The sequence below is a fragment of the Cuculus canorus genome, chromosome 13 (assembly GCF_017976375.1).
Source record: "Cuculus canorus isolate bCucCan1 chromosome 13, bCucCan1.pri, whole genome shotgun sequence".
NCBI lineage: Eukaryota > Metazoa > Chordata > Aves > Cuculiformes > Cuculidae > Cuculus > Cuculus canorus.
The window spans coordinates 10762346-10781051 of NC_071413.1; the positions used below are offsets into that span (position 1 = coordinate 10762346).

Here is an 18706-nt window from a genome sequence, read left to right on the forward strand (position 1 = left end):
GCCGCGCCTTTTATACCCGTCGCGCCGCGCCGCCCGCCGCCGCCAGGGGGCGCCGCTGCACGGGGCAGCGCCGAACCGCGGTAGGGGGACCGGGACAGTGGCACCGGGAGGCAGGGGGATACCGGGATACCGGGACAGGGGGGACGGGAGGCAGGGGGATACCGGGACAGCGGGGCGGCAGGATGGGATACAGGGGTATCCAGACAGCGGCACCGGGAGGATGGGAGACAGAGAGATACCGGGGTACCGGGACAGGGGTACCGGGAGACAAGGGGATACCGGGACAGCGGCACCGGGTGGTGGGGTACAGGGGGATACTGGGGTACAGGGGATACCAGAGTAGCGGGACAGCAGCGTCAGGGGGATGGGAGATGGGGGATACCGGGACAGTGGCACTGAGGTACCAGGATACCGGGATGGTGGAACAGGGAGGGCACCGGGATAGCGGGACAGCAGCATCGGGTACAGGGATAGCGGGACAGCAGCAGTGGGGGGATGCACCAGGATACTGGGTTACTGAGAGAGCAGGATAGTGGCACTGGGATGTGCACCGGGATACTGGGAGAGCAGGACAGTGGCACTGGAAGGTGCACTGGGATACTTGGAAAGGGGCACCAGGAGGAGTACACTGGGATACTGGGATGTCAGGAAACGGGGACAGCAGGTGGGTGGAATGGGACAGCAGAACAGTGGCACCGAGGGGAAAGGGACTGGGATATGAGAACACCGCAACAGTAGCACTGGGCAGGGACTGGGACAGCAGGACACAGGCACTGGGGTGAGGCAGGGGTACCGGACACCATCAGCAGGGGGAACGGGCGGGTGAGATACTGGGACAGAGGGACAGCAATATTGTGTGTGGGATGGGCCGGATGGGACCAGGACACTGGGACACAGAGACAGCCGGACACTGGGACTGGTGGGCTCCGTGCTGTGCACTGTGGGGGGCAGCCAGTGCCACTTGTCTCTGCCTTGTCACCTACTTTTGCTCTATGTCACCTGTCCCTGTCTTGACACCTAGCCCTACCTTCTCACCCTGCACTATCTTGACACCTCTTCCTCCCTGTCACTTCATTGCTTCCCCATGTCCTTGCATCCCCTCATGTGCCACCCAGCCCTGCCCGTGTCACCTGCCCTGCATTTATCGCTGCAAACCTGCCCTGTGTCACTGCATTTGTGCAATGCGTTGCTGCCCCTCTGCCTCACAGGGCTCCTGACAGCAGCTACACAGCTCACGACCTGCTGTTTCCAGCAGCAGGAGCAGGATGGAGGCAGCTCCCACGCCACTGCCACCAAGGGACCATGCACTGGCAGCAGCAGGGCTGTCACCCATGACTATGGTTGGTACAAGAACATGAAAGCCAGACACTGTGCCCTGCTTTTGGAGGAAAACCCAAGGAACTCTTGGATTAAGGCTTTGCCTCTCCTTGGTGGGATGAAATCATAGAGTCGAAGAATGGTTTGGGTTGGAAAGAACTTTAGAGATGATCCAGTTCCAACCCCCCTGCCATGGGCAGGGACACCTCCCATTCCATCCGGTTGCTCCAAGCCCCATCCAGCCTGGCCTTGAACACCTCCAGGGATGGCAAATCCACAACTTCTCTGGGCAACCTGTGCCAGGGCCTCCCCACCCTCACCGGAAAACAGTTCTTCCTAATAGCTCATCTAAATCTTCTCTCCTTCTGCTTGAAACCATCACCCTGATAAAGAGCCCCTGATAAAGAGCCCCTCCCCAGCTTTTCTGTAGCTCCCCTGAGCCATGCTCAGCACAAAAAATGCGACATTTCTCACCCTGGCTCCCCTTGCTGCCTTACCAGCTCGTTCGAGGATTTTCTTTTCACAAGTTTTCCCAAACAGCAGGGAAATTTCCAGGCCCCAAACCCGGCCACACGTGGGGTTTGTCACCAGCTCCCGCACATCCAGCACAGCCTGCCCAGAGGAAGCATTGCCATGGCTACGGGGAGAGGGGGGAACATCATTCAGATCCAGTGAGAAGGCCAATAGAAGTGCTTAATTAAAGATGAGAAGAAGGCAGTAAAGTTCAGCTGCGTATAGAGCAGCGACACAATCAGTGGCAGCAGCTGCAGGGAGTTGTCAGGGGAGCTTCCCACCCTGCCGGCTGCTGGTGCTTCTTGTATTTGTCTCTTGGCTGGGAAAAAAGGGGGTGTGAGGTTCTTCCTCCAAATCGCGAAGCCCACAGCCCTTTTGGGAGCAGGGTTGGGGACTGGGAAATGGCCCCAAGCCTGGCTTTATTGCCGTGATAAGCGGGAGTAGGGCAGGATGCCAGACTCTGGGCATGGGAAGTGAGATGCTGCACCAGCATCCCACAGGGACAGCCAGGCTGGGACACAGAGCAGTGCGATGGCTTTCTCCTTCTCCTTGCTGCACAGTGCAGGCTTCAAGCATGCACAGACGCACTGAGGGGTGTCCTAGCTATTCAATTCACATTTCCTGGGATCTGGCATGGAGATGAGTCCCCAAAAGCTTCCTTTTCCCATTATGGGAGCACAATTTTCCCCAGCAGGGTCCATTGCTTTTCCATCCCCCTCTCTCCAAAGCAAAGTCTTTTTGGGGGCCGTGAGTGGACTCCTGCTGCCTCTGCAGAGCTGGGTTTGGGGATGTGGCCCCACGTGTGCCCAGGCTCGGGAAGAGAAGGGGCAGAGGGTAACATTGGTTCTCCAGCACTGGTCCATCATCTGCTCCATGGGGAGCAGAGCCCTAGCCCACAGCAGGGATGACTCCAGGTCAACAGCCCAGCACTGTCACACTGCTCCAGGACACCCACCTCTCCACTGATGTAGAGCCAAGGTTGCTCCAAGCTGGCACCTGGAAGCAAAAATTGGGCTCCTGCGGTGCCCTGAACCCACTCCCACCATCTCTGAGGAAATGTTTCCTCAAGCTGCCTCTGCAAAACACCTGGCAGGGCAAGAAGGGCTCCTTGCTCCAGGAAGGGGTTTGCCAAGATAGAAAGAGTTTTGGAGAGCAGGCTGTGAAGTGTTGGGCAAGGAAAACAAGTGGTGTTTTTCTCTTATGTTTAAAGCTGTTTCCCAGTACAGGTTTCCAGGCTCAGGGCATGGCAGGAGAGGAGGTCCCCTGCACAGGAGAAAAGGCTCAATGGTCCCTTCTAGCCTTCACCAGTGTTCCAGCTCTTAACCCAACTCCTTTCTGAAAGTGCTGTGAGATTTTGGAACTAACAGACCACCACGCTGCTTACAGAGTCAGGCTTTAATTCAGTAACAAACAGAAATCAGCCCACTGCCACGATCCACGCTGCATCCCTTGCTCTGCATATTCAGGGCAGGGAAGAGTTTAATTCTTTCCAGCATATGAAATGCTTGCAGGGAAGGCCTAAAGCTTTTGGGGGTAAAAAACCCTACCATAGCAGAAACCCTTTAATTCAACCATAGATTTTCAGTAAGGAGAAACATCTAAGGGAATTTTGATAATCTGAAGGCAAAGCATATATTCAGCTGCTGAGCCGAGACAGAGAGTGCATTTTTTATTAAGCTTTTTGGTCTACTTTTATGTAGAAAAGAGTGCAAATGGCAAATCTCACTTAAAAGAAAGAGTCTAGGAAACTGAGCCTTGCAAAGCAAATGGAATGGAGTCTGCAATCAGATTTGTTGGGGGAAGACTGCTGGGTTGTTTCTCACATAACAGCAGAGATTGCCACTTAAAACCTATGATGTGGGCCAGCCAAGGGATGTATCAGTGATTTTTCCTCTTGACATCAGGCTTTTATGCAACTCACACATGAAGGCATCAATATAACATCTCCATTTTCTCCAGGGGACTGGAAGCAGCATGATCCCTTGACCTGAAAAGTTTTCTCTGGACTGATCAGCAAGGAAAAGGAAAGGTCTGGTGCAAAGGATTGGCCAGACTGGCTTATGAAACCATAGCCATGACACAGTAAAGTAGGAGCTGTGCCAGCACTGCCCCACAGTAGCTCAGATCTCCCGTGGGTCCCCCTGTCACCAGCACTGCCACCAGCGTGGGACCACTGGTGCTGGGGGCATTCGCTTCTCGGGCAGCACCTGAGCTCATTGCTCACCGTAGCACTGAAACAGCCCGGATCAGTCATGCGATTTGGGGTTTTCTTTTCCTACTCACTAGAATTTTTTTTTTAGCTTTTCATACATCTTCCAGCTTATCCTTATTTCAGAAGTAGATAAGTGGCATAGAGTAGAGGAGGAAGCTCATTTCAACCGTGGACATCGCCAGAAGGCACTAAGAGCACGAAATAATTCATGGCATAGAATTCAGAGACAGAAGCATGCTGAAATGCCGTGTTTCAAAGCATGCCCTGTGAGCAGCATCAAAGAAACAGTGTCCTGCCTCTGGTGCAGACAACTTGCTGCACTGATACCACTGCAGCCCACCATAGCTTTCACCTGCTCAGAATTTAGTTGAGATCCTTTGGTTCTTGGTATTTTTTTTATCTCAGCAGTTCCTCAGCCCAGTGGGATCAGTAAAAATACCTGTGCAAGGTGTTGGTCAAATGTTGGTTCCGATTACCCTGAGCTTTGTGCCCTGGTGCTCTGATCCCCCAGGGTTGTCCTCCAGCCTGCGGGAGTTGGATGCAGGGGGTACAGCTCAGCAACTTCTTCCTTTCTAACCCACAGTATTAGCAAAGCAAACTAAACCACTATTTTTAGGATCACAGCCGGTTTTATTTGCTTCCCAGTTTATTCCCCACACATTATCCCCCACTTGCATCATTGTATTTCAGCCTTTAGAAACCCATCAGCAGTAAGAAAAAAAAAAAAAAGGTTGGATTAAAAGTATCTCCAAACCCAGACAAATCCACTTGTTAATTGTAATCTCCCTCTCCCCCAAAGCATGAGCAAGATTCCTTCCAAAGTCCTCAGGGTGTTTTCCCTCTCGTCATTTACAGGGACAAAAATTGGGATGCTCCTGCAGAGTTTGACGCACCCAAGCCAACAGCAGAGAGAAGAGCCTCCAACTGCCAACAGGTTCAACTGTTATTTAAAAAAAAATTTTTATTTATGTCTGTTCTTTAAAACCAGACAATCAGCCACAGATCCAGTTGCATGGTGCTGTTCAGCTGAAATTTTAAGTTGTATTTAGGCTGTATTCAGATACAAGCACACGGTCCGGGTCTCATGCTCAGCCTCTGGTACGGCTGGAGGCAGGAGCAGACCCAGCCTACAGAAAGCACGTGCTGTTGCCAAGCTCCTCATCATCTCAAATCTGGCTTGAGGAGCACCAGCACAACAGCAGGTTTCTGGGATGCTTCCCTTCACGTTGCAGTCCAGCCTGACTCTGATTAATTAACGGAGCCTGCTGAAATCCCAGCCTCAGCTACTGTGGCTGCTCGCTAGCTCTCGTTAGCTGCACAGCTGCCTTCCACCCGCTCTTGAGAGACTTTGTATTTACCGAATATTAATTAGATGAATGTGAAGCGCTATTTTCTAGGCAGGGAAATTATCTGCTCTCTCTCTGCCCTGTAACAAGCCCATACTGGGACAAGTCTGAAAAGCAAACGGGTAGAAGTGGTTCTTCTTGCTCTGCACATCTGCCGCTTCTCATATTTCATTGCTTTTGCTGCCACCGTTGAGGAGCACTTCACTCCTGCTAAACCTGAAAAGGCAACAGCCTTGCGGAAGGAGGAGCTGGAGTGTGTCTGGCTGTGGATATTACCACCAGAGTAGGTCCCTGAGGCTGTCCTGACAGTCAGCCCCACACCAAATGGAAAGAGCTGGTGTCTCAGAGGGCTCCTCCAAGTGCCAGGAGCTGCCAAAGAAGTGACTTGGCCAGCAGAGTGCACCAATGAATCTTCCCTCTCCAAAGTCCTCTGGACCAGGCTGAGCAGGTGTTTGTCAGGACTGATGACAGATAACCCTGCCCAGGAGAAGAGAAGGGGATAGGGTGTTCACCCCAAGATCTCTTATGCCTGAAGTGCTGCTCTTTCATGGAAAACGTGCACAACTCTGTCCTTCCTGGTGGCAACATCTGCACCATTAACACAGCAGCTGACACCAGTCATTGCAGCATGAAAGGCGTCAAGGAAATACTCATCTGGAACATAATCACCAGGCCATGACATCCTTTTGTGCCTGGAGCCGAAGAAATATCGTGGAACGCTGAAGGCTGCAACAGAGCATCAGTGGTAAACCATTGATCAGATAAACTTAGGAAAGCAGATTGAGGAGCTCTCCGTGACCAGTTGGGTGTCTTCACTTCAGACCATGGTGTCAGTTGAAAACATTCAGCTCTGACAGTGATGGGCTTTATAGAGAACTCCAAGATAAATGAAGGGAAAAGGTTGCCTCGTAATTACAGTCACTGTTTCACATCCAGCTGCATCCGCTGCTCAGCTTAACCTTTAGGAAACAATGACAATTCACTGTTCTGGTGAATAGTCACCTTTTCTTGACAGGCCATCAGCACACTGGTAGAAGAGCATGGTAACCTCTCCTGTTTATCCTTTACTCACTGCGAGGATCGATTCCTTCATGCAAGAGGACCAGGAAAGCCAGAAAAACAACCCATACTTGATCCAAAGTAGATTCCTCTACGATTTCACACCACTAAATCCCACAAACTGTTGGTGGCCCACTGCAGGGACTGCAGCAGAGCTGAACTGGGGTAAAATGCTGGGTCAGACTGATGTATCTGGTTTGGGACACCAAAAGGTAGCTGATCTTTAGTGCCAGTGGTTCAAGCTGCTGATCTCAGAGACATACAGGAACAGACTGATCAAAACCAGGCAGAGTTGGTCTGGATCTGGATCCTGTTTTCAGCTTGGCCACTTTCACACTATGCATGGATAAGTCATGCCTTGTACCTGAGCTTCACTTTCACCCCCTTTAAAACAGGGCAAGAGTGATTCAAGGCTGGAAATAGAGTGAGGAGGTTGAGGGGGACGGAGCTCTGGGGCTGGTCATGAACAGCCAAGGAGTGAGCACAGAGAGGGCTTTCTGCTGGGACTTTCAGGGGTGGTAAAGGGACACAACCCCATGCATGGGGGTGAAGTGGTCCTCAAAGCTGTAAAATAAATTACAATCTGCCTGCTCTGCAGCATTGTTTGTTCCAGAGAGATCTCAACTTTTAGCCGAACCCATTTTACATATCCAGGTCCTTATCTGAAATGCAGAGTCTTTACAGGGACTTCCACTGGCTTTGGATGAGGTCCCACCAAAGCATCCCCAGCAAGTACCAAGCCCTGTGACCAACTCAGTGTAGGGGCTCAGTGCAGTGGGACAGTGGAGACTCGGGGCAGTAGCTGCTGCGCTGAGAGAGGCAGAAGCGCAGGTGATAAACACCAAATGCTCTGCAGCAGAATGAGGGGGAGCTGGGACTCATGGTTCTGAGATGCTCGTTGCTGACATATGGGTCTGGGAATCTGCCAGAGGGCAGGCTCTGTTTGTTTAAGTGCCAGAAAGCTGGTTTGGCCACTGGCTACTAACAAGGGGATTATTCTGGCAAAGTTCAAAGCAAACTTCTGCACCTGACCAGCTAAAGCACAGGGACGAAGATCAAAAGGTCTATTCAAAATCAGGACAGTACAAGGATGGTCTCACCAACAGCTCTCCCCCAGCACTTGCTGGTGTTCACATGTTACGATATGAATGATAAGAGCCTGGAGGTCATGAAGAGTTTATGCTTTCCCCCAGCTTGCCAAGAAGGTGTGTGACCAGTTTCTGCAGGGCTTCAGCCCGGACCACTGAGACACGCAGCACTTCCTCATGGTTGGCTTTCTCTTGACTGTCGTAGCCCATCACCACTTTGTTGGTGATGAGGGAGATCCCAAGGACTCGGAGGCCACAATGCCTTGCTACAATTACTTCTGGGACAGTGCTCATGCCTACGGTAGGAGAAGAAAGGACCAGGGTGAATCAGGATTATATCAAGACAAAATCTTTCCAAGGCTGCAAACCACAATCCTACCTTCAGCTCATGCCCTTTTCCCAATCCCCCACAGCTCTCTATTTCTGAGCTGTATAAGTTAGAGGCTGCGATACTTGTAAGGCTGTAATGGCTGTAGCACTACAGTTACAACCCTGCTCAGCGCAATAAGCTGCCTACATTTGATTCCTGTGCGCTACATCTCTCTCCCCAGGATGTGTCAGACTGCTTGCAGGCCTGCTAAGAGAAGCACTGATGTGCTGTGTCATTTGGCTCTTCTCTTCCTCGGCTGAAAAGCTGTGGCAAAGAAAAATGGCTTTGTGGGAAGCTGAGCTCCTTTCCTCACATACACTGAACTGGCAGATATTAATGAACAGATTTCCACAAGATGTTTCAAGCTGGAATAATGATATAGATAACACTTACCTTCTTCATATGCAGTTGGGAAAGTTCCCATAATTATCATCTCTAAACAATCAAGTCTTACAGAGGGCTGCTTTGTAGGGAAGAGGCACAGTGACAATCCTTAGGGTGTCAGAGTTGAAAAAAATAATAGAAGAGGACTTTACGTCTGATTGGACCCCACTCAGTCTTGCTGAAGTTGAGCCATCTGAGCAGGGGAGACGTGTTTGGGAAATAAACACAACAGTATGCTGGAATCCCTGTGCTGGATAGCCGTGAGCACAGAGACTCTGCAGATCCATCCCAGGAGCTGCACTAAGCCACTGCAGAACTGAGCAGAAATACATAGAGCTCATTTTTCTAGGCTGGGGAGACTTAGATGGAGAGTCAAATACTGAAGAAAGTCAGCCCTGAGCAGAATTAACTGCTTAATCCATGTGCCCAACCAACCCTTCCAGCCCAGCCCCGCGCAGCCAGCTTACCTACAGCATCCGCTCCCAGCGCCTGCAGCACACGGCACTCAGCAATGGTTTCATAGCAGGGACCGGCCAGCAGACAGTACACTCCTTCCCGAATGAACCCCAGAAAGCCCAGCTCCTGGGCACTCTCCATTGCCAGCCTGAGCAGATCTTGTTCGTAAGCATCTGACATGCAGGGAAACCTCACTCCAAACCTGCAAAGCAGTAAAAAGCACAGATACTCTGCTACTGCTACCACTGCCTTTCCTCCAACAGTTCAGGTATGCTTATCCATTGGAGAAAAGGGAAATGTTAAGGGCTGAACCGCCACAGATACAATCGCTCTCATCCTGTCTTCATCACCAGGTACTTCTGCCATCGTGACACTCCTGCTAGACTTAGTTGCCTGAGACCCTCAGGATGCAGAGGCCATGGCTGTTGGAAGGTCTGGCACCGTGTTTCTACAACACAAGCCCTTCAGGAATGGTCTTTCCAAGAACTCTGGTCTCCAGGGAGCATTGATGGCCAGTTCTCTCTCCTCAGTAATCGCCCATCGTGACTTTTAAACACTGTCCATCAGATGGCTGCTGTTCTTTGCTTCTCCTGCCTGACAGCTTGCAGACAGGCTCCCTGCTGCACTGGGTCCCAAAGGCTGTCTCCAGTGAGCAGGGGTTGAGCAGGGCCTGACGGAGCATCGGTCACTACGTTTAAGACTCAGGCAGCTACTAAACCAGGCTCATGACCAGGGATGTCCCGTACTATGACTGAAAGGGCTGTCTTATCCTCACATTGACACCCACACGCTTGAAACACAGAGTTGGATGCACTGGACAAGTCACGTGAGATTTAAGCCTTCCCCGCTAACCGTGTACATTAGACCAGATTGAAGGGCTTCATGGGATGATCTTTTGGGAAGGCAGATAAAAAAAGCTTGTTAGTCGGAAAATACATCCTGGGGAAAGAGCATCCAGGTCTGCATCCGGTCCTGGCACAGCAAGATCACCCCAAGCACAAGCCTGAAGTCCCTCCTTGGACAGAAGTGCAATTCAGTTGCCCATATGAGATGTCCCCGCTGGTTCTGCCTGTCTGGAGCACGCACAGGTCCTGTAGGTCTTATATTGCACCAGCCAGCCCCAGTGAATGGGTACTGGACACTCAGAGTGTCAGCTGGCATTAGATGTCTATATTTAGACAATGGTATCCTATTCCAGGTGTCTTCCTTTGCAGGGAAAGAGGGAGAGTAGCACATGTTGGAACTCCAGGGCTGTATTTGGCCTTCATCCTGTGATCCTGTGCTTCAAGGCTGGGTCTCTTGCTTGCTTTGGATCTTAAGATAACAGCTCAGTCCTATTCCCAACAGAGCAAATCCTACTACTGATTCAAGAAGAGCAGCAGTAGATGGCTAAGACTGGTGCTCTACTGCTGAGGAAATCTGGAAAATAAACTCCTGCACATGTTCAGCAACTCAGTTCAGAAGGAGTGGACCAGGTCCCCCATCTAGATTATTAAAGTTCCTGCTTGTTTTCATTTTCTTCCAGCTGAACCATTAGGGCTTATTTTAGGTGGCTTATTTTATGTCTATAAACACTGAAGTGTTATATAAATAAAAACCAAACTTTACCCATGAAAATAACTTCTCTTTCCTGAAGGACAGCCAGCAACGCAGAAGCCAATCTCTAATTTATTAAGGCCAGTCCTCAGATTCTTGCAGTACATTCCCTTTCCACATCGCTTCATTGCCTCTAGTTTTACTCTGTTGTGCTTAAACACATCTTTCCTGGTAGGTGAGCTGGACTGGATTTTAGGAGGAGTTTGCTCAGCAAAAGCTCTGCAACACTGTGAAAGCTGATTCATAAAGACCTTTTGCCCGTTTCGATGCCCTGGTTAGCAGTTCAAAAGTCACCTCCCAGAGCACTGCAGTTTTCACTGGAAAGCTGCTCTTGGGAGGCACTGAGACAGCTACGCTGCCTTTGAACAGTGTCCAGATGCTGTTATTATTTGGTTGGCATTTTTCCTCCTGTTCCTGAGCAATTATGCAAGTCCAGGGAGCTTTAAACACTACTCCATGTGGCTTTTGATAATTCTTTTTCTCCAATCCACACCAATACCTATGAAGATGTAAAGATGTTCTGCCTCGGGAGGCTACTGCCCTCTTGCTATTTGAATGGCAGAACAGCATTTATTTCTCCTGCAGCTGCTTGTTGTTGTTCAGTTTATTTCTCCTAGTAGCTGCTAGCACCCTACAGATTTCTTCAGAAGGAGGAGGAGGCAGGAGCCAGGTCTGGCATTGCATCAGGAAGGAACTACCTTTAACTGGAAGCCAGGCACACCGCCTTATTCTCAGTCAGAACTTTCTTTTTGGAAAGACACCAGGGCAGTCCAGATGCCTGCCCCGCAAAGACGTCCTTTTATCAAGATGAAGGTACCAACCCAGCAATGAATTTAACCATCTCATTGTCTAAACTCACTCTAAACTCATAAATTACCACCTCCTTCACCACCTATGTTGCTTGTTCTCTGGCTTCACACACCAATCTTCATCTGGCTTCTCTCCAGCCAGCTTGGTTCAGAAGTAATTCTTGCTACTGACATCTCCTTATCTCAATCCAGCCTTTTTTCTTACCCACCATAAGACTCTGGACAGCCCAGGATCTTTACTGCTTCCATGTTAATTTTCCTGACACCTAATGTGTTCTCCATCACTCAGCCTGAATCTCCAGCAGATGTGTCCTCAGGCTCTTTTTAACCCTATTGGAGAGCCAAAAGGCTTCCTTTTGAAAACACTGGCCCACAGGGCATATCTCCTCTCAGTGCTATGATCTTGATGGTGCTGGTTGCCTTCCACTCTACCATGTGATGGTGCCTTGGAAGGGTTTTAGGATCACAGATTAAGTCAGATTGGAAAGGACCTCAAGAAGTCATCTAGTCCAACCTCCTGCTCAAAGCAGCTCTAGGTTTAGTAGCGACAGCATTCCGAGGGTAAAGATAGTATAGGAAACCTGAATTCCCAGCTCAACCAGCAGCAGGTCCCTCTTAGACCCAGGGGTCTCCCAAGAGGCTGCCTTCAGTGAATTCATGATGTTAACAAAGCTGCTCTAGTTTAATGACCTGGATGCGAGGGTAGTTAAGAGGAGATTTGGTGGTTTTCTCTTTGTTATGCTATCAGCTTAACGCCTGGCCTCTGTCATATCAGTTCCATCACACCAGATACAGCTGCTGATAAGGGCAGGCTGGAGGCACCGCAGTTCACCAGACTGCTCAATTAAGAAGAACTAGCAGAGAGAGGGACTGACAAGAAGAGACAGCAACGGTCTGTTTAGCAGATGCTATGGCTGGCAATGTCAGGAGAAGGAGCAGAAGCCTACTTTTATAAAACAAAACCTTCTGGAGGTTTGTGTATAAACTCCTTATTGGCTTATAAGAGTAAGCAACAACCAAGGAAATGTGCTTGGGGAAGGCAGGGCAGGTGGCACAGCGCACACGCAGTTATTGCTTTGACTTTTCCCTTGTGGGTACCTGGAGCCAAACTCTGCCTCTCAGTAGATATCTGCCAGCAGAGTCAACAGGCAGTCCTAGCCTGTGCCTGGAGGAAGAACGCATTAAACTGGTAACATGGGGCTAATGCTTTCTTACCTCTCATCGTTTGGTCCACGTAGCGGATTCTGCCCTCCCAAGCCAAACATGCTGATGTGATCTCTTATGAACATGATGTCCCCCGCTTGGAAGTGGGGATTCAGCCCCCCGGCAGCATTTGTGACAATCAAGATCTCCACACCCAGGAGAAAGAAGACCCTGACAGGAAAGGTGACCTGCAAAAACCAAAGGCATATACGCAATAAGTATCACAATCCATTGGCAGCTACTTCTACTACATCTGTAGTATCACAGGTTGTGGACAGCTTACTTGATGCAGAGAAAGGCCTATGTGAGGTTACAAGGCGACAAACCAACTTTATCTCCAATTTTAAATATTACTCTAATTTAAATAGAAAGAATTTTAATGTTTTTTAAACATATTAAAAACTAATCATTAAATGAATACCATTAAAATTCAAGCCCACATTCCCTACAGTTGCACTAAGGTTGAATAGATGCGGTACAAAAGAATATGCAGATAGTTTTTTCTCACTGCCAAGGTCTTGCAGGGATCAAACCACTGTGCTAATTGAAGTAACCACACATGCACATGGCCTTGGAATGTAAATGATAAACCAGCTTTTTACAGCAAGGATGCATTTTACAGAAGCATAGAGATTATATTGTTAATTTCATTTTGTTCACATCAGTTCACTTCAGTGACCTGCGTATCCAAAGTTAAGCAATGATTGGGAACTGGGAAAAACTTGTTAAAAAAGTTTGATTTTGAGGAGTTAGGAAGAAATTGGGATGATATCTGCTAGCTCTACAACACTAAAGAAGCTGTAAGCATCGCTTCAAGAGATTGGTTAATTTTAATAGATAAACATGTTTTGATAAATCTAATTTTGTATCCAGTCCATTTAAAATAGATTTTGTTTCTATAAAAGGTTGAGTGGTGCCAAGTGTTGCAGTTTACATCCAAATACAAACTAACTTCTGCCACAAGTAAAACCTCAAAACTATCCAAATAAAAAAGAACATACAAAAATATCAGCCAGCAAGCAAGAAATATTATTGGTGTTTCCAACAGAAACATACATACATGCATGTTAGGTAATACCTGAATTGTCACATAGTTCTATATGTTAACTGGGAGAGTGTCCCAAGTTACATTAGCCAGGCAGTTTTTTCTAGGGAAAAATACAAGCTGTAAAATATACAAAAGAATATTAAAATGGATTATTCTTATCACTCAAAAGTTTCCTGATTGCCAATTTAATTCACTATTAAAATGACAGAGTTAAACTATGTAAATCATTCTGCATTCATAGAATCATAAAATGGTTTGGGTTGGAAGAGACCTTCAAGCCCATCCAGTTCCAACCCCCCTGCCATGGGCAGGGACACCTCCCACGTGATCCGGTTGCTCCAGGTCCCATCCAACCTGGCTTTGAACATCTCCAGGGATGGGGCAGCCACTGCTTCTCTGGGCAACCTGTGCCAGGGCCTCGCCACCCTCACAGGAAAACATTTCTTCCTAAATTCTCATCTAAATCTCCCCTCTTTCAGCTTCAAACTGTTCCCCCTCATCCTATCCTGCACTCCCTGATAAAAACCCCTCCCTGGCTGTCCTGTAGCCCCTTTCAGTACTGGAAGCTGCTCTAAGGTCTCTCCAGAGCCTTCTCCAGGCTGAACAACCCCAACTCTCTCAGCCTCTCTTCATACGGGAGGTGCTCCAGCCCTTGGATCACCTTTGTGGCCTCGTAAGGACTCACCCTAACAGATCCCTGTCCTTCCTGTGCTGAGGACTCCAGAATTGAACGCAGGGCTCTAATTTGTCCTGTGTATAGCAGAGCTAACCAATCCGTAAGGCTGCACAGCTTCAGCCTCAACTACCAGATTTTAGATTTGTCCCCATAAATAGAATTTGAAGTTCAAACGGAGAGTCTCAGTCAGCTAAAATTTGAGGAAGTTTCATTGCAAGAACAATGTAAGTTCATGGCAAGAGGTAACCTCCTGCAGCTAGATAGCAAAGCAAGGAGTCACTTTTGCATCTTTTACAACACATCTTCCCTCACATGAATGATTTTCTTAAGGAGAACTCACCATGCTGACAGAGTATCCTTCATAATAGTGGAAACGTCCCTGCATGCAGACGCAAGGCTGTCCGTTCAGCTCCCCAAACACCAGTCTGCCAACATGCCCTGCAACTGGAAATTAACAGTGTCCTATTAGTTACAGGTCCTGAGGTTACTTTAGAGATCTGCCAGTATATTTCATAATATCAGCTTAGCATCACAGCAGGGCCAAACGCTACGAAAACAGGAGGTGGAAGTTAAATAAATGCCATAGCACAGAAATCTATAGTTCTTTTTACTGCGAACACACATTTCATCACCGAGGGACTGCAGACCGGTGCCAAGTGGCACACGTTGACATGTGCTTCCTCGCTTAAAGCTGGTGCAGGCTGCTGATGGATGGGTTGCTGATACCCTGGGCTGCACTAACCTGTGCTCTGTGGGAAATGGGGGATGTCCTCGTATGGAAAGATTGTCTTTTTATCCAACACATCAGCCAGACCTCCCAATCCAGATCCACAGATGATGGCAATCTTTGGGCGCTGAGTGGTGCGGGCGCATAACCAGTCTGCTGTTTCCTTACACACCTCATAGGTATTTCTGCAAAAGAAGAGGTCAGTGTGGCTATCAACCCATCCAAAGAACAGACTTCAAAGGACGAAAATCCCAAAAAGGCACAAAGGAAAAGACACTAAAACTAAAATAATAGGAGCTTCACTGCTATTATTGAAGATGCTTAACTTTTAATCTCATATATTTTACTCCTGGCCAGAGGCAAATAATTTGAATCCTCTTTGCAGGTTTCATTCTATAGTGGAAGAATGGCTAATGATATCTAGATCACAGAAATGTCACAAGGCATAACCACTCCTGCTTCTGACGGGCTCCGGTCTCTTCTGAGTTACTGAAAAAAAACGCAAAAGCACAGTTAGACTGAGAAATTGCAGCCTATATGTGTGTGCACAGGGATGTCAAACCTGTGAAGGAGAAATACAGGAGGGTGGAAGTCCAAGGACACCTGGACAGCATGGCTGGAATGCCATTTGGATAAAGGAGTAGACACTATCCAGTGACAGGTAGGCTGGGACATGGGGCAGCATCATCTACCAAGATAGACAACCCAGTCTTTATAAATGTTGAGTGCCATCAGCTCCACATATTTCCTCCTGGGGCTGGGAACGTATCTCAAATATGAACCTTCTCATTACCTTGTGGTTTCATTACAGGAGGCTGAACATAGATTTTGTTCATCTTCTCCCACAGGGTGGGCAATATGTCACACTCACTCTCTAGTCCCAGGCAAGAGGCAAAATAACATTGGTCTATGTCAAAAATAAAAGCAGGAATCTGGGCTCCTAGGCTATGCTGTCTGATTTAAGAGGGGGGCTGCTCAAACAGCTTGGAAAAATATAGGTCTTATCCAGCACCGAGGCACATTGCTAGAGGGTGGGATAGAAGCTGGCATTAGAGTGTTTGTCATCTATCTGCCTCGCGGGAAGAGGGAGGGCTTCAATTTTTAGGCCTGTCAGTCTGGTATTGGCCAGATGCATTAATCTCAGTTCTGAAACACAATCAATAGCAGAATAATCCCATAATCCTGTTTCCAATAGGATAACACAGATATCTTCTGAAAGTCGATATCAAGGTGGATTGGAAACTCTCTTCAAAAGCAAGGGTGCTGACAGCATTACTCAGAGGCAACTCAATCATTACCACTGAGGAGCAGAATTAATGACTGTATACGGTTGAGGACACAGTCATGGAGTGAACCAACACAGGCAGAGGCAGCAGGCTCTGTATTAAAAGCTGATCTCCTTATTAAGGGGTGAGAGAGACAGACACAGTGAGGCTGAAGGTGACGAATTGACTGGAGATGCTGATAAGCAGTCATTGGCTGCTTCATAAATGTTTCTTTTTTTTTTTTTTTTTAATCAAGTCTCTTGTTTCCAGAGGTACAAACCGTAGAAACCTCAGCCATGCTGTGATTCTGCTGTCTCCAGCCTTAGAAGACATACAGAAAAGCTCTCAAAGTGGTACTCCACACCCCAAGAGGTCTCAGACCGCTGACAAAGAGAATTTGACTGTCAGCGTGTACCTGGTTCATCTGAACTGGAATGTCAGACATTCAAATGCAAGACCTCAATTCTATAATTTTTTTTTCCTTCTTTGTACTGACAAGATAGGCAGTTTTTACATGGATATCTGTTGAGATTTTTCAGCTCCTGGCTGTCCAGCTGCTGCAAATAAACCCTGTCCAGTGCAAATAAACCATGTCCAAACATGTTTCTAATTACAAACTGTGATGTCAAAAATACCCAAGCATGTCATAAAGCTGTGATCCAATGGGAGGATATAACTTCCGTATGCACAAATTAAAATGAAGAGTCATACTTAGCTGAAATACCCCTCAAAGGAAAAATCTGGAAATGAGAAAGTTTATTTCCCATAATATATTGTTGAATATTCCAAGTGTACCAGGAGCTCCTGCAGTAAGCAATAGCTTCTGAAAGTGACATTAATGAAGCCTACACTTGACTCTATTATCCCTTCCTCCCAGGAAAAAAAGCTTTAAAAGTGCTTCACACGCATTAATGAATGATCCCCCCCAGTTTCTCTGTTGCATAACTGTAATCCTTGTTTAGAAATTAGAGAGAACCAAGACAATTCAAATGTAACACACATGGGTTTGAAGCACCTAAGGCAGGCATGAGAAAAAAACAAGGTCACCAGGATCTGCTCTTCCTCTTGACCATTAATTCCCCCTCTTCAGCATTTTTTTTAGAGGTGCGTACACCCTTGCAAAATAACATTAAAGAATGGATATTATTTCTATATCCTCAGAAATTTTAGGAGTGTGGGATCAATCCCATTCGATATCTGTTGTGGGGTTGACTGAGCTGCGCCAAGTTTGAGGGACCTTTTTTTCCTTCTAAAGAGGAAATGCTAAAATATTTCTTGTCCAAAGGAGTAAAACTCTGGTGCTGCTTAACTCTCCTTGCTCAAAAGGAGCTTCAGCAGGCACGCAGGGACCTTGCAGAGCCCTCTCCATCCCAAAGACTTTGGACAGGTCAGAGTTGTCCCCAGTCCTGAGGACACAGTGCTGCCAAAGCTAAACTGCAGCGCCCTGCTTACAATATTTGGTTTTCAGAAACCTTCTGGACGCACAGCATCAAAGGGAACCAGGAGGCACAGATAATTTCTGGACGCAGAGGAGACAGATACCTTCTCAGCAGATGGTGGAGGGGGGAGTTTGACCTGTAGGTCACCACATGCAATGTCGAGCTTGCAACTGCCTGAGCCTGAGGTCTGTGCTAGCTTTTTGACAGCCTGAATTAATACATGTTGCACAAAACCCCCTGTAGCTACTCTGCCTCCAACAATGCACACCTAATAATAGATCTTGGTAGCATCACTTTGGATTAAATCACAGGATCAGCTGAAAACACAATCCCCTTTATTGTGATTGCTGTCAGCCACTGGAGAAACACATCTGTTGCAAAACACAGGACTGTCACGGATGACAGATCTTTCATGGCATAAAAAAACCCATCCTCATTGTGCTTCTAGGTCGGTTGAACACAAATCCATGTAAGAAGCAGACATATCCTAATAAACAGATAAAGCATTACGTTTCAGAGAGGGGCGCCCCACCAGACGTATTTGCAGTGTACACCTCTCCACACCATGGTATTTGTGTCTCCTGGCCCATAACCATTCCCAAGGTCACCTGCTATGGTCGTTGCCATATTTCATAACACCAGCACCTGACACAGGCAGACGAACAGCTTCCTCTTCAACAGTAAGATGTTTACTTCTGAGCAGCACTCGCTCGACGTTTGTCAAGCGCCCCGTAGGAAGAGGAGGAAAACAAGGTGAAGAAAAATGATGCAATTTTGCTCGCCCCTTCCAGCTTGTATGTCTGTCCGTCCCCTATTTCACAGCACCTTACCTGTCTTCCTCAGCATAGGCCATCCTCCTCCTCTCTGCTTAACCAAAAGAAGGGGATGGTTGCTGGAAATGGAGCTGCAGGGTTTTATTTGACCAAAGAGCAGAGGCCCATTGAACCTGCAGAAGCTGCTGCTGTCTCTGGCAGTGACTCAGGGAGGTGTGTCCCAGCTTCTCTCTGCTTTCCCCTGAGCATCTCTAATCCGTGAGTAGGAGGGGCATGTTCAGGACATCTGCTTTTCTGGTCTCACCCCCCATGACACATATGCTCTAGGGCTCTGTTGAAAGCTTACGTGCATTCACACGCACTTTATAATGCAGATTAAGCCTAGAAAATTCACACGCACACACACAACTTTTCAGCGGCCTCCC

At 47.9% G+C, this 18706-nt stretch overlaps 1 protein-coding gene across 1 annotated transcript; it reads right to left on the reverse strand.

Annotated features, from left to right (window-relative positions):
- Positions 1–4691: 4691 nt before the first annotated feature.
- LOC104068382 (purine nucleoside phosphorylase) lies at positions 4692–18487 on the reverse strand. Its single transcript, XM_009571251.2, has 6 exons — positions 18339–18487; positions 14820–14989; positions 14418–14521; positions 12366–12541; positions 8757–8947; positions 4692–7831 (listed from the first exon to the last, which is right to left on the reverse strand). The coding sequence occupies exons 1-6, from the start codon at positions 18359–18361 to the stop codon at positions 7614–7616; spliced, it is 882 nt and encodes a 293-aa protein (XP_009569546.2). The 5' UTR covers positions 18362–18487; the 3' UTR covers positions 4692–7613.
- Between the last annotated feature and the right edge of the window lie 219 nt (positions 18488–18706).